We start from the raw sequence: 13295 nt of genomic DNA, 5'->3' as shown, positions 1-13295 counted from the left end.
AATGTGCGATTTGTTACAATTGGTTGAATAATATTACGGAAAAACTCCAGAAGGCTCGTACGGAATAAAGAACACTGTGTACATAAATGTCTCATCATATTTATTGAGATAATGTTCAGTTTTACAATGCCACTTACACTGTACTATGGTGACTGTAAGACTGTCAAGTTTTACTTGGCGCCCTGTGCCTGAAATAGAGAGCCGATTTATGATACCGTTTGTCTGGTACGAAAACACAACTTGACATTAAGTTTTTGTTATTTGCATTCGTTTTGGTCTATATCTCCCCTTCATCTGGATTTGTACACATTGACGAGTTACGTAAGTGTCCCAGGTGTAGCAATCTTCGGTCCACGTACATGTATAATGTGGCTATGTTTGCCTGTACTTTGTTATAATTTACATGTGTTGATTAAGGTCGTTTAAAAATTCACCATAACACCATTTCTGAAAATTAAGAAAACATAAAAAGATCAGCTTATATATATATATATATATATATAAGCTGATCTTTTTATGTTTTCTTAATTCACCATAAAACCATTTCTGAAAATTAAGAAAACATAAAAAGACCAGCGTATATATATATATATATATGTAGCTATAATAAAGAAACATATTGAACAAATAAAGGCTATATGTTTCAACACGAAACCGTTTATATCGTTATGCCATATCTCAATTTACACCAATCAAGATTGTCATCGGACAACATTCGTCCGTCGACCGCATACATGTACGCAAGAAATAATTGTCCAGATCTTAATCGTTCGCACATCGTGCACAGATCGCATGCACACCACACATCGTGTAACGTTGTGCGATCCCACAACTGTAATTGATGACTGAACGGAAATTCTTGATTCAGGAAGTTGCTTTGATGTACATTATTATGACTTTAGACAAAATTCCCCACCAGCGACTCATTCGTAAAATGGGGATGTGTGGTTTTGCCGTTAAAATTACGAGCTGGATAAAGACAGTCCTTCTAACTCGTAAACAACGTGTAATAGTAAAAGGAGACGCATCCTGCTGGATAGAAGTCACAAGGATCAGTACCAGGACTGGTTATATACGTAAATACCAGATGGTACAAGGTATGCATACCAAAAACATACCTTTTCGCAGATGATACAACATATTCAAAATCTATTTGCGAGCGCCTACAAATAGACCTGCTAAAACACAAGCATGATCCTAATGTTTCTAAATTCATTTCATCTTTTAGTTGTACCATCACCACGAGAAAACATGAAAAAAACAAGAAGAAAAAAGGCAAGGGAACATTCCTTCCTCCATAAAACCGTGGGTGATACTGAACAGTCTGCCACCTGAGGTTGTAACGTCACAAACTGTTTATGCATCCGAATATACACTTAACCACCATTATAAGATCCAACCACTTCTCTATAACAACAGGGAACGTATTGAGGCCAAGATGCTTTAATAATTATAGTAATTTGATTAATAATTCGAAGTTCTTACATACCGCTTTATCACAACCTAGATCGAAGGTCGTCTCAAAGCGGTTCACAAATAATTATCCGTGGTTATAGGGCCTTTGTAACCAGCCGATATCGTTCTCAACTCCCTGGGGAGCATACAGCCTGTGTTGCCATTTCGGCGCTCACAGCTAGCATTCTACAATTTTAGTACTGCCCAACTTCGTACTTATTTAGAGCTGAGTAGATTGGAATAAGCAGAGTACAGTATCTTGCTCAAAGATTCGACACAGTGCCGTGCCGTGACGCGAACCCGCCACTCTTCGGTCACGAGACTGGCGTCCTACCACGAGACTACCGCGCTTCCTGACTGTCATGTAACTAGAAACACATACGAACATAATTTACCAACATACCATTAAAACTGCTGACTTGTTCGTACCTGAAATATAATGCAAATAATTGTTAATGTATGAACTTATAGTTAAAGAGATGTGACACAATCAGCAACGGGCTTGCACAAATAATGATAAATGTTTTTTGTTTTTTTTCTATATATAGTAAAGCTGACAGTAGAAGAAATGTAAACATTGCTATTGTCAGAATACATTTTGTGTATCTGTATACAGTGTAATAAAGTTTGGTTGACAATAATGAGGGATACACTGGTACACTGTATTGTTTATAGATGGATCCGATACCGACCATGAAAAGCGTTACACAGAAATACCTCCTCCCACAGACAAACGTGTTGTTACTTTACCAGATCGCAGTAGCAGTAGTGATCGAGTTCAGAAGATAGGGGGTAAGTATCGACATATTTGTGTTTTGATTAGCCAACGCCACGTGCTACAAGCTTATCATAACCTTTCGATGTACACTATACAGTAGGTTTCTGTTATAATGATTAACATAAATAAAACAGTAAACGTTTCGAATTCAGTGTATACGACACTACTGTATTTTATAGGATATACATATGTTTTTCACTTTGATGATGTGATATATTTTCAAACATTTTCATTTTAATATACGTATATCTTCTTCCGAAAAATGCCAAACGTTTGATTTTTGTTTCTTTCAAATCTGAAAAAACCCATTGTTGGAATAATGATTAATACTTTTATTTACATACAGAAGCCGACTTTTCTACCTCTGATGACGACGATGATGAATCGAAACCTGGAAGGAGAAATAAGAAGAAAGATGTCGAAAAAGACAAAAGATATAAGAATGGAAGACAGAAGGACGATAAACACGATAAGCGCACAGGTTTGCTTCGTCTGTAGCCATCGCTGTTTATATACGTATCAGTCGTATTTGTCTTCTCTTTTAAATCCCTTTTCTCCTAAACTGCTGTTATGATGATAATAAACAAGAGGCCCAGTGGGCCTGCATCGCTCACTTGGTTTTCACCCCTTTGACCTTGAAATTCGAACAAAGTCATTATGTTGAACAAATCTTATAGCCCTTTATCTTAGGATGCAACTTGCAAAACATCACCACCCTATCCTTTTGTTTAGGTCATTTACATGTTTAAACATATTTGAGTAAATGTGATCTCGAAAATTGGTAATGGTTTTTAATTGAAAAAGCTTGATAGCCCTTCCTCTAAGCATGCTACTCGCTAAATAAAGTTTTTATAGTTTGGGCCTATCGGTTATTCAAAAGAACTCCTTTAAAGGTTTCAAACAAATTTGACCCCTCTGACCTTGAATATAATCAAGGTCATTCACTTGAACAAACTTGGTAGCCCTTAATCCCAGCATGCTACTGACCAGATATCAATAGTCTAGGGTTTATTGTTATGCAGAAGAAGTTTTTTAAAGTTTTTGAACATATTTGATCCCTGTGACCTTGAATAAATGTCAATGTCATTCATTGGAAGAAACTTGATAGCCCTTTATCCCAGCATGTTACAGGCCAAATATCAGCATCATGGGAATTTTGGTTATTCAGAAGAGGTTGTTTAAAGTTTTGTTATAGACAATTGATCCCTGTGACTTTGAATATAAGTGAATGTCATTCATTCATACAAACTCAGAAGCATTTTACCCCAGCATGCAACTGAACCAATAGCATCACTCTTGGCATTTTAGTTATTCAGAAGCAGGTGTTTAAAATTATTTAAATAGCTGACCCATGTGACCTTGAATATGGGTGAAGGTCATTTATTTGAACAAACTTGGTAGCCCTTCATCCCTGCATGCAATTGGCCAAATTTCACCATACTGGTCCTTTTGGTTATTCAGAAGACGTTGGTTAAAGGTTTTTAAAGACAATTGAACCATGTGACCTTGAATATAAGTTAAGGTCATTCATTTGAACAAATTTGGTAGCCCTTCATCCAAGCATGTTACTGGCCAAATAGCATCACCCTGGACATCTTGGTTATTAAGAAGAAGTTATTTAAAGTAAAATATTGACGCCGGCAGACGGACGGACGACAGACGGACGACGGGCCAGGTCAGCTAAAATTTAATACGAGTAAAGTGCTTTTAGCGTGAAGCATAATTCGGCCAATTGACCTTAATGTTGTATAAAGGAAGAGTATGGCATAAGTGTTGGTGAGAAGAATATAAGATTTGTTTGTGTTAACAGGGATGATTTCCGGTGGGCTCAATTGGCAAAGTAATGTTACTTTAGTACGGACCTATTGTCTTACACATGCTTTTTTTGATTGCAGAATAATGTATTGTATAATCCTTGCAAACAGAAGTATTAAGCATAGTCAAAGCCTGTGGAATATCTCTGTTTCGCGAAATAAAAAAATACAAACACATAGAGTTGAAAATAAAGAGAAGGAATGCTATATAAATAGTTTGACGTAAGTTATGTTACCAAAAAAGGTCAAGCTAGTCAATAATATCATGAACAATTATTTTGGAATCGGGGGCAATCAGTTAGTTTTTTCAGTAACAGACACAAACATGAAATAGTATTCAAATATATTGATATACGAAAATTATATAATGTATGAACACCATTGATTATCCTATGGAAGCCTATTTCTTCACTCGAAGAAAAGAAAGAAAGTATATTATTTTATTTCTATATAACTTTAGTTACAAATACTGCGTGTCTTGATGTATTATGCATAAAATGGAAACATTAGCAAACGCTGTTGAGACAGGAAGAGGTTAGGGGTTGGGGTTAGCAAGGTAACAGTATAGTCGTAATCAATTTTAGCCTGCGTATACTTTGATTTAAATCGAACTGGTTCTTATTTATAATTTTCACAACGATACTTCCCCTTTGTAGATTAGCAATACTACCAAGGTTATTAAAACGTCTGTCATAACATTGACAGAAAGGGGCGCTATATACCGAGGATACCTTATTGTCATGGATGTGGTTACTTCTTGCTAGATTAATTCAAGATAATCTGAGTTAAGGTCACATATATGTGTGTAATATGTATGCATCTTTGGCATATATTAGCACACCGCTACCACAGTTAATCCTATCTTTCTTTTGAAAATATGTCTTGAATTATAGAGTGAAATATCGTTACCAAAGTTGTCATTGAGTTTCAGAAAATTAGGCCGTAATGATACATACTTGCCTTGTAGTAAAAAAGATGACCTACGAAATGATAGTTAATTACACCTAGTAAAATTGCTAAGCACGTTCCGACATAGTGTTTATGTATCTGTTTATTCACGAATTGTTTTGCGGGGTCGCGGGTGGAAACAACACTTATTTATTGTAAACGTTAGCTTCAGGTAATTTGTTCAACTCGTTCTAAGCTTCTTTAAAAGAACTCTTCCACTGAAAAAAAAACCCAACCTGTTGATGGTATATGGTTTTCGAAAATAATGGTTATATTGGTATAGCGATAGAAGTGTTGACAAATATTTGATTGTCGGTTTAGCCCATTGTTTCATGCTACATGCCTATATATTCAAGATTGTCATGAATTATGGTAAAAGCATAGTCTCTTTTGAGAATAAATCACTTGTTTAGGAAATGTTTTGAATTGAAAAAAAAAAAACTTCACTTTATATTTGAAAGGGAAAAGAAAATCGGCACAGCAACGGTCAAAGAGGAATGGAGACGAAAGAAGTGATCCAGGTACGACAGAATGTTTTAACTTGCTAGAAGTATTGGTGTTTGCTAGACAAAAATATATGATGACGCGCATTGTGTTCTTTACAATGGATCTGATAGCGACAATAATAAGCACTTTACAGGAAAGTCCTCAACGAAAAAAGAACGTGCCGGCTTAGCACATGCCGACATTTTGTTTATGTTTTTTTGTTTATTCATGTATTGTTTTGCGGGGTTTGGGTTGGTATATGATTGATGTAATAATGGCTATATGGATAGAGCGATAAAACGTTAAGTGTTTACACATATTTAATCTTCGGTCTAACCCGTAGTTTTATGTGACGCGCCGATATATATTACAGATTATCAGAAAATACTGTAAAATCATGCTCTAATTTAAGAATAAATCACTTGTTTGACATATGTATTGACTTCAAAATTCACACGTATTTGAAAGGATAACGAAAACTGGCACAGCAACGGCCGAAAGTAAATGGAGACGAAAGAGTGATCCAGGTACGAAAGTGTGTTTTAATTTGTTCAGGTTGCTAGACTTAGGTTTTTCCAGACATATATATGATGACGCGCATTGTATTCTTTACAGATGGATCTGATAGCGACAATGGAAAACACTACACAGAAAAGTCTACAGCAAAAAAGGACAGTGCCGCTTTGCCAGGTCACAGCAGCAGTTATGATACAGTTTGTCAAACCGAGGAATTTGGTAAATACCCGAGTATATCTATATATATATGACCTATCAAAGTAACCTCTTTTGATCTCTCACTCCTTATCTGTTAGATCGTCTGCCTGTCTGTCTATCTTTTACCTCTGTCTCTGTCTGTCTGTCTGCTCTGTCTCTGTCTGTCTGCTCTCTCTCTCTCTCTCTCTCTCTCTCTCTCTCTCTCTCTCTCTGCGAGAGTGACTGATTGACAACAACCGATTTTTTTTAACATAATTAAGGACCCTTTTACTTATTGCAACAGATGAGGATGGTTCTCAATCTGACCACGGCATGAAGAAATGGAAACAGAGAAGGAAAAAAAGAGAAAGCAATGAAGACAAACAAACAAGACAAGCGTCTGGCAAACAAAGTTATTACATCGCAGGTTTGTTCAGTTTATCTTGATATTAAAATAATTGTTGATCAATTTATGGTATAGAAGCATTAATCAATGTGTAAGACAACTGGTACTACCACACATATCAAAACTTATTATATTATTCCAATAGTACACGTTCTGTATATCATGCGTGTGGTTTACGGAGCATTTTATCAGAACGTTCGACTGGGAATCTGTTTGGCTTGAACTCATTGGGTGTTATTTTCGCTGGTAAAATGTTTGAATGGAAACAAGAATTAATCCAAACCGTTTTTGACATTTTACGTTATGTTTAAATGGTATTTGCTTTCCTTCCGCGTCGTCGATTTGTTGTCGTACGAGTTTCTACGAAGCAATTTAAACATGTATAACAATAGTGATGAATGCTGTTCAGAAATTACAATATGAATATTAAGAAAATTGTGATACGTAAAATGAAACCATAATATATAATATGACGTTATATGACATTGTCGAAAATAAATTGGGACATATACGTACCATGACATAGGTATAATCTGAATGACTAATGTGAACTTATCTTTTTCAAAACAAATGTCACATTTTACATAAGGTGATGTCAATACGTCTGATGAAATAAGTGAGAAGAAAAATACACATCACCAAGGCCGTAGACGGGACAGTGTGGATGAGGAAGGACAAACAATATCTTTGGACGACACAGGTGAGATCAGGGAAATGCAGTAGCCTGCGTCCTCTTTTATCTGTTCAGTAAAAGGGCAACTGTTTACCTCGTTCATTGATTATAATATAAATTGGATTCATTCTTTATAACATTTCAACTTCTCTTCACTTCATAAATCGAATATTTCTTATTATTGTAATGTTTTCGAATCATTGCATGTCATTGTAACTATAAAAAAACCGGAGTGTTTGACATATTACAGCACGTTGTTTTATAAATGTTTAGTAGATTCTAGCAAAAATTAAACTTGTTATTTCATGCATGTTGCATGACATGAACAATTAATACTCGCCCTTTTCGATTTAATTTCTTATGTCGATAACATATTCGGGGATAATTAAATTTGAACTTGCTTTACGCTTTATATTCGACAACGCCCGGTCGTATTATCTGCGTAACTGTTCTAGTTCATAAAAAGCAGCGGTTTGAAAAAGTTGGAAACGATAGAAGAGATCAAGGTAAAGGGTTTCAATTTACTTTTAAATTAGCTGAAAATACATACCGTTTTAAGTAGAAAATGCGTAACAGAATCCAGAGGATATTTACTTATTCAAGCGTGTTTGACATTTTTTTAGTGTTTTTACGAGCACTTTATTGTTTATAGATGAATCTGATACCGACTCTAAAACAGTTACAAAGGAGTGACTCCATCCAAAGACAGTATACCATTCTGTGTCATTTTTGTGTTGGTACACAAAGCAGTGTTTATTTTTTGCATTTCTTATACAATTAGAATATCTTATCACATGTATAAACAAATTCATCTATATCATCTACTTATTATTAACAGATGCAGAACCATCTCCTCCTGGTGACGACAGTAAGAAACATAAATCAGGTATGAGAAAGGGAAATACGTATGTTAAAACAGAAACAAATTAACCATCTGGAGGACGTAAACACAAATCAGTCGACAATAACCCAAGTTTGTTTCGTATACAGACATTATTATTGCTATTTAACATCAGCCATATACATATAGTATTTCCTTTCCTGAAGCATCTCTGTCGGTAGGGCGTAAGAATATTGTACCTGATGCCCCCAAATGCATGATCGTAAGAGGCGACTAAATTTGGGATCTCATATCTTATCTCCTTTTTTAATAACTTTCTTCTTACTAATGTCTCCATTGACAATGCCTCACTTTTGGCCATTTGTTGAGCGTTCGCCCATGTGAGGACGGCTTTGGATTCTGTCCCAGGGCTGAGACTTACCAAAGTAGTTAAAATGGTAGTTTTTACTCCTGCTTAACGCTCAGCAAATTAGGAGTGGGACGATTGGTTCGCCCGTTGTCAGTATAATGTGGCCGGTGGGGCATCCTTCTGGGTGTCTGCGGCAGTATGTTTCAGTGAGGTAGCACTATCAAGTCGGCATCAGTTCCGCTCTATCACAATGAGACAAACACGAACATATCGCAGTCTCCCAAAATACACATACATACATTACAAGCATGCATATTGCACACAGGGGAGGCCGTCCTTAAATGACCTTAGCTGTTAATAGGACGTTACACAAAATCAAACCAAACCAAACCAAATTTCCTGAAGCGACAATCAAAATGAACTAGAACAATTAAGGGTGGGGCAAGACTCGTGAGTAAATCGTTACCAAAGTTGTCATTGAGTTTCAGAAAATTAGGCCGTAATGATACATACTTGCCTTGTAGTAAAAAAAAGATGACCTACGAAATGATAGTTAATTACACCTAGTAAAATTGCTAAGCACGTTACGACATAGTGTTTATGTATCTGTTTATTCACGAATTGTTTTGCGGGGTCGCGGGTGGAAAGAACACTTATTTATTGTAAACGTTAGCTTCAGGTAATTTTTTCAACTCGTTCCAAGCGTCTTTAAAAGAACTCTTCCACTGAAAAAAACAACCTGTTGATGGTATACGATTTCGAAAATAATGGTTATATTGGTATAGCGATAGAAGTGTTGACAAATATTTGATTGTCGGTTTAGCCCATTGTTTAATGCTACATGCCTACATATTCAATATTATCATGAATTAGGGTAAAAGCATGGTCTCTTTCGAGAATAAATCACTTGTTTAGGAAATGTTTTGAATTGAAAAAACAACAACTTCACTTTATATTTGAAAGGGAAAAGAAAATCGGCACAGCAACGGTCAAAGAGGAATGTGTTTACACATATTTAATCTTCGGTCTTACCCGTAGTTTTATGTGACGCGCCGATATATATTACAGATTATCAGAAAATACTGTAAAATCATGCTCTAATTTGAGAATAAATCACTTGTTTGACATATGTATTGACTTCAAAATTCACACTTATTTGAAAGGGAAACGAAAACCGGCACAGCAACGGCCGAAAGTAAATGGAGACGAAAGAGTGATCCAGGTACGAAAGTGTGTTTTAATTTGTTCAGGTTGCTAGACTTAGATTTTTCCAGTCATATATATGATGACGCGCATTGTATTCTTTACAGATGGATCTGATAGCGACAATGGAAAACACTACACAGAAAAGTCTACAACAAAAAAGGACAGTGCCGCTTTGCCAGGTCACAGCAGCAGTTATGATACAGTTTGTCAAACCGAGGAATTTGGTAAATACCCGAGTGTATATATATATCTATGACCTATCAAAGTAACCTCTTTTGATCTCTCACTCTTATCTGTTAGATCGTCTGCCTGTCTGTCTAGCTTTTACCTCTGTCTCTGTCTGTCCGCTCTGTCTCTGTCTGTCTGTTCTCTCTCTCTTTGTCTCTCTGCGAGAGTGACTGATTGACAACAACCGATTTTTTTTAACATAATTAAGGACCCTATTACTTATTGCAACAGATGAGGATGATTCTCAATCTGACCACGGCATGAAGAAATGGAAACAGAGAAGGAAAAAAAGAGAAAGCAATGAAGACAAACAAACAAGACAAGCGTCTGGCAAACAAAGTCATTACATCGCAGGTTTGTTCAGTTTATCTTGATATTAAAATAATTGTTGATCAATTTATGGTATAGAAGCATTAATCAATGTGTAAGACAACTGGTACTACCACACATATCCAAAACTTATTATATTATTCCAATAGTACACGTTCTGTATATCATGCGTGTGGTTTACGGAGCATTTTATCAGAACGTTCGACTGGGAATCTGTTTGGCTTGAACTCATTGGGTGTTATTTTCGCTGGGAAAATGTTTGAATGGAAACAAGAATTAATCCAAACCGTTTTTGACATTTTACGTTATGTTTAAATGGTATTTGTTTTCCTTCCGCGTCGTCGATTTGTTTTCGTACGAGTTTCTACGAAGCAATTTAAACATGTATAACAATAGTGATCAATGCTGTTCAGAAATTACAATATGAATATTAAGAAAATTGTGATACGTAAAATGACACCATAATATATAATATGACGTTATATGACATTGTCGAAAATAAATTGGGACATATACGTTCCATGACATAGGTATAATTTGAATGACTAATGTGAACTTATCTTTTTCAAAACAAATGTCACATTGTACATAAGGTGATGGCAATACGTCTGATAAAGTAAGTGAGAAGAACAATACACATCACCAAGGCCGTAGACGGGACAGTGTGGATGAGGAAGGACAAACAATATCTTTGGACGACACAGGTGAGATCAGGGTAATGCAGTAGCCTGCGTCCTCTTTTATCTGTTCAGTAAAAGGGCAACTGTTTACCTCGTTCATTGATTATAATATAAATTGGATTCATTCTTTATAACATTTCAACTTCTCTTCACTTCATAAATCGAATATTTCTTATTATTGTAATGTTTTCGAATCATTACATGTCATTGTAACTATAAAAAAAACCGGAGTGTTTGACATATTACAGCACGTTGTTTTATAAATGTTTAGTAGATTCTAGCAAAAATTAAACTTGTTATTTCATGCATGTTGCATAATATGAACATTAATACTCGCCCTTTTCGATTTAATTTCTTATGTCGATAAAATATTCGGGGAAAATTAAAGGGCCGGTTTCCAAAACGGCCCCTTCTCTGATTCAAATTTCCTGTTGGTGGTGCATTGCCCATGCCGTTGTGGTCACAAATCTATAAAGTATAAAGATTTAGGTCACTTGGTTTGTTTTTTATGGCTCCTCAAAGTTGTACCTTTCAGAAGCTGTCTAAGTGTTGATAAAATGTGCATGTTATGTAAAATATTAATGAAAATCTAATCAAATGATGGTCACCGTAAAGAATACATTCATGGCATGATTGTGACAAAAAATCATGTTTCCATCGCGCCATTTGGCTGTTTTATGGAAGAAACAATCTCAAAAATGCCATTTTCGATGATAACATTTTAGACACAAAAACTGTGTTTTTTAGAGAATACACCCTTTTATGGGCGTTGGATGCAAACCAATTTTTATCCTATTAAACAGTACGTAATATGCTATTGATGAGAGGAAAAATCATCAAAATGTAAGTGGTGGAACATTTTCAAATGTTGGGTTGAATTAGCCTATGGTTGAATTGCCGATTTTCGACTTTCTTTAGATAATTAACAAAAAAACGAGAGTATTTGCTCGGTATGTTGAGAATATGTACACAGATATGAAAAAAAGTGAGAGAAACACTTTTTCATAAAAAAAATCCAAGATGGCTACTTCACAAGTCCCCGTGGTTGAAGACATTGGCTGACAAATAGACAGAACAACAAACAAAACGTGTTCCTTATGATTTTGGTTGGTTTTCGCATTTACGGGAGTGTTCATAGCTACGGGCGATTGTATAATACCTATATTTATAAGTTTGGTTAGTCACATGGTAACGGGGATCTTTCATATCGAGCCCCAAACATACTTTCGACATATGCACTCCGTTGCCGCATGGAAAACTATTTCAAGTTTTGTCGGAATTTCTTTACCTGTGGTTGTAATGGTCGAGGGTTTTCCAGCGTCCTGTAATACCCAAGGTAGTACAAGATACTGGAGATGTGCGCACACATTCCCATCGTTCTCTCTCCAACTGGGCACTGGCAGTAGTAGTCCTTTATTGGGGCCTCAACATCGGGTGAAACGGTGAACCGTATCCAAACGTTATATTTCGTTTGGCTTTTGTGTCGAGAATGTATTTGACATCGGAGAAGGTCTGGGGAGTGCTGGTAAAGCCACACCTCATAGTCTCCGTCATCACTTAAATGTTCGGCGATGTAACCAGGAGCCAGAGATATCTGATACGTTCCACACGTAATGGTTCTCAAGTAATCAAGATCGAGACGGGGAAACAGTACGGAAGATGCATCCATCTTGACAAACTCGGACCTTGCCCGTCTAGATAGATCCGGATCTGTCTTGACTCTCTGAGCTAAACCATTCGGTGTTGTCAAACGGTCCTTCATACGTTCAGCCATTAGCCTATCTTTGGCATCTCTCTCTGGAGATCTCTGGTAGATCGGTCCTCTAATACCATTCAGACAGGCTGTGACGGTTCGAAGCAAAGCCTCGATGACATTGATAAAGCTGTTAGACACCAATTGCGTTCGGAAGAACGTCCAGTGTTTCAGACGACCATGATAGGATTCCACAATCCACCTCGATTTGGTGATAGTTCTGTCAAGATTTGCTTGGACGTCAGAATGTTGACTTTGACCGGGTTTCAGGTATGACGGCATGCTAGCATTGAGGCCAGAGGCTTCGAGAACTGGTAGGACATCTCTAAAACCTCGGTCAACGACAACGTTGTCGTCTGGTTGTAGCCAAGTAACTAGCTTGTCCATGACTTTTTTTGTAATTGTAGTATCATTTTCGCTGCCAGTGAATGGTCCTACTGTGTCCAGAATGTAGCCATCTGGTAAGGCAATGCTCATGAATTTGAGATAGTTTCACTTCTTCTGGCCACAGTAGGACATTATCTGGAGCTTGCGGTCGGAGCTTTTCTGGATATAAATATAGGTGCCATCTAATATGGCAGTGGCTTTAATTCCAAAAAATGCTTCTGAAAAGACATTTTTGTGCCCGAGCAACTGTTCTCTTGTCAAGTGATCC

The 13295-nt window shown here is 36.5% G+C and overlaps 1 protein-coding gene across 1 annotated transcript in view; it reads left to right on the top strand.

The window, feature by feature from the left end:
- LOC110445918 overlaps window positions 1–13295 on the top strand; it is a 76561-nt gene that overhangs the window by 42179 nt on the left and 21087 nt on the right. Inside the window, exons 15-24 of the mRNA XM_021490787.1 lie at window positions 2131–2247; window positions 2580–2714; window positions 5457–5516; window positions 6097–6216; window positions 6479–6601; window positions 7170–7280; window positions 8092–8139; window positions 9754–9873; window positions 10109–10231; window positions 10801–10911. Of these exons, the coding sequence (XP_021346462.1) occupies window positions 2131–2247; window positions 2580–2714; window positions 5457–5516; window positions 6097–6216; window positions 6479–6601; window positions 7170–7280; window positions 8092–8139; window positions 9754–9873; window positions 10109–10231; window positions 10801–10911 (1068 nt within the window). The remainder of the gene's footprint in view (window positions 1–2130; window positions 2248–2579; window positions 2715–5456; window positions 5517–6096; window positions 6217–6478; window positions 6602–7169; window positions 7281–8091; window positions 8140–9753; window positions 9874–10108; window positions 10232–10800; window positions 10912–13295) is intronic.

Source organism: Mizuhopecten yessoensis, unplaced genomic scaffold (genome assembly GCF_002113885.1).
Source record: "Mizuhopecten yessoensis strain PY_sf001 unplaced genomic scaffold, ASM211388v2 scaffold2411, whole genome shotgun sequence".
Classification (NCBI taxonomy): domain Eukaryota; kingdom Metazoa; phylum Mollusca; class Bivalvia; order Pectinida; family Pectinidae; genus Mizuhopecten; species Mizuhopecten yessoensis.
Note: the sequence above shows the minus strand (reverse complement) of the source record. Positions and strands in the feature narration are given on the sequence as shown.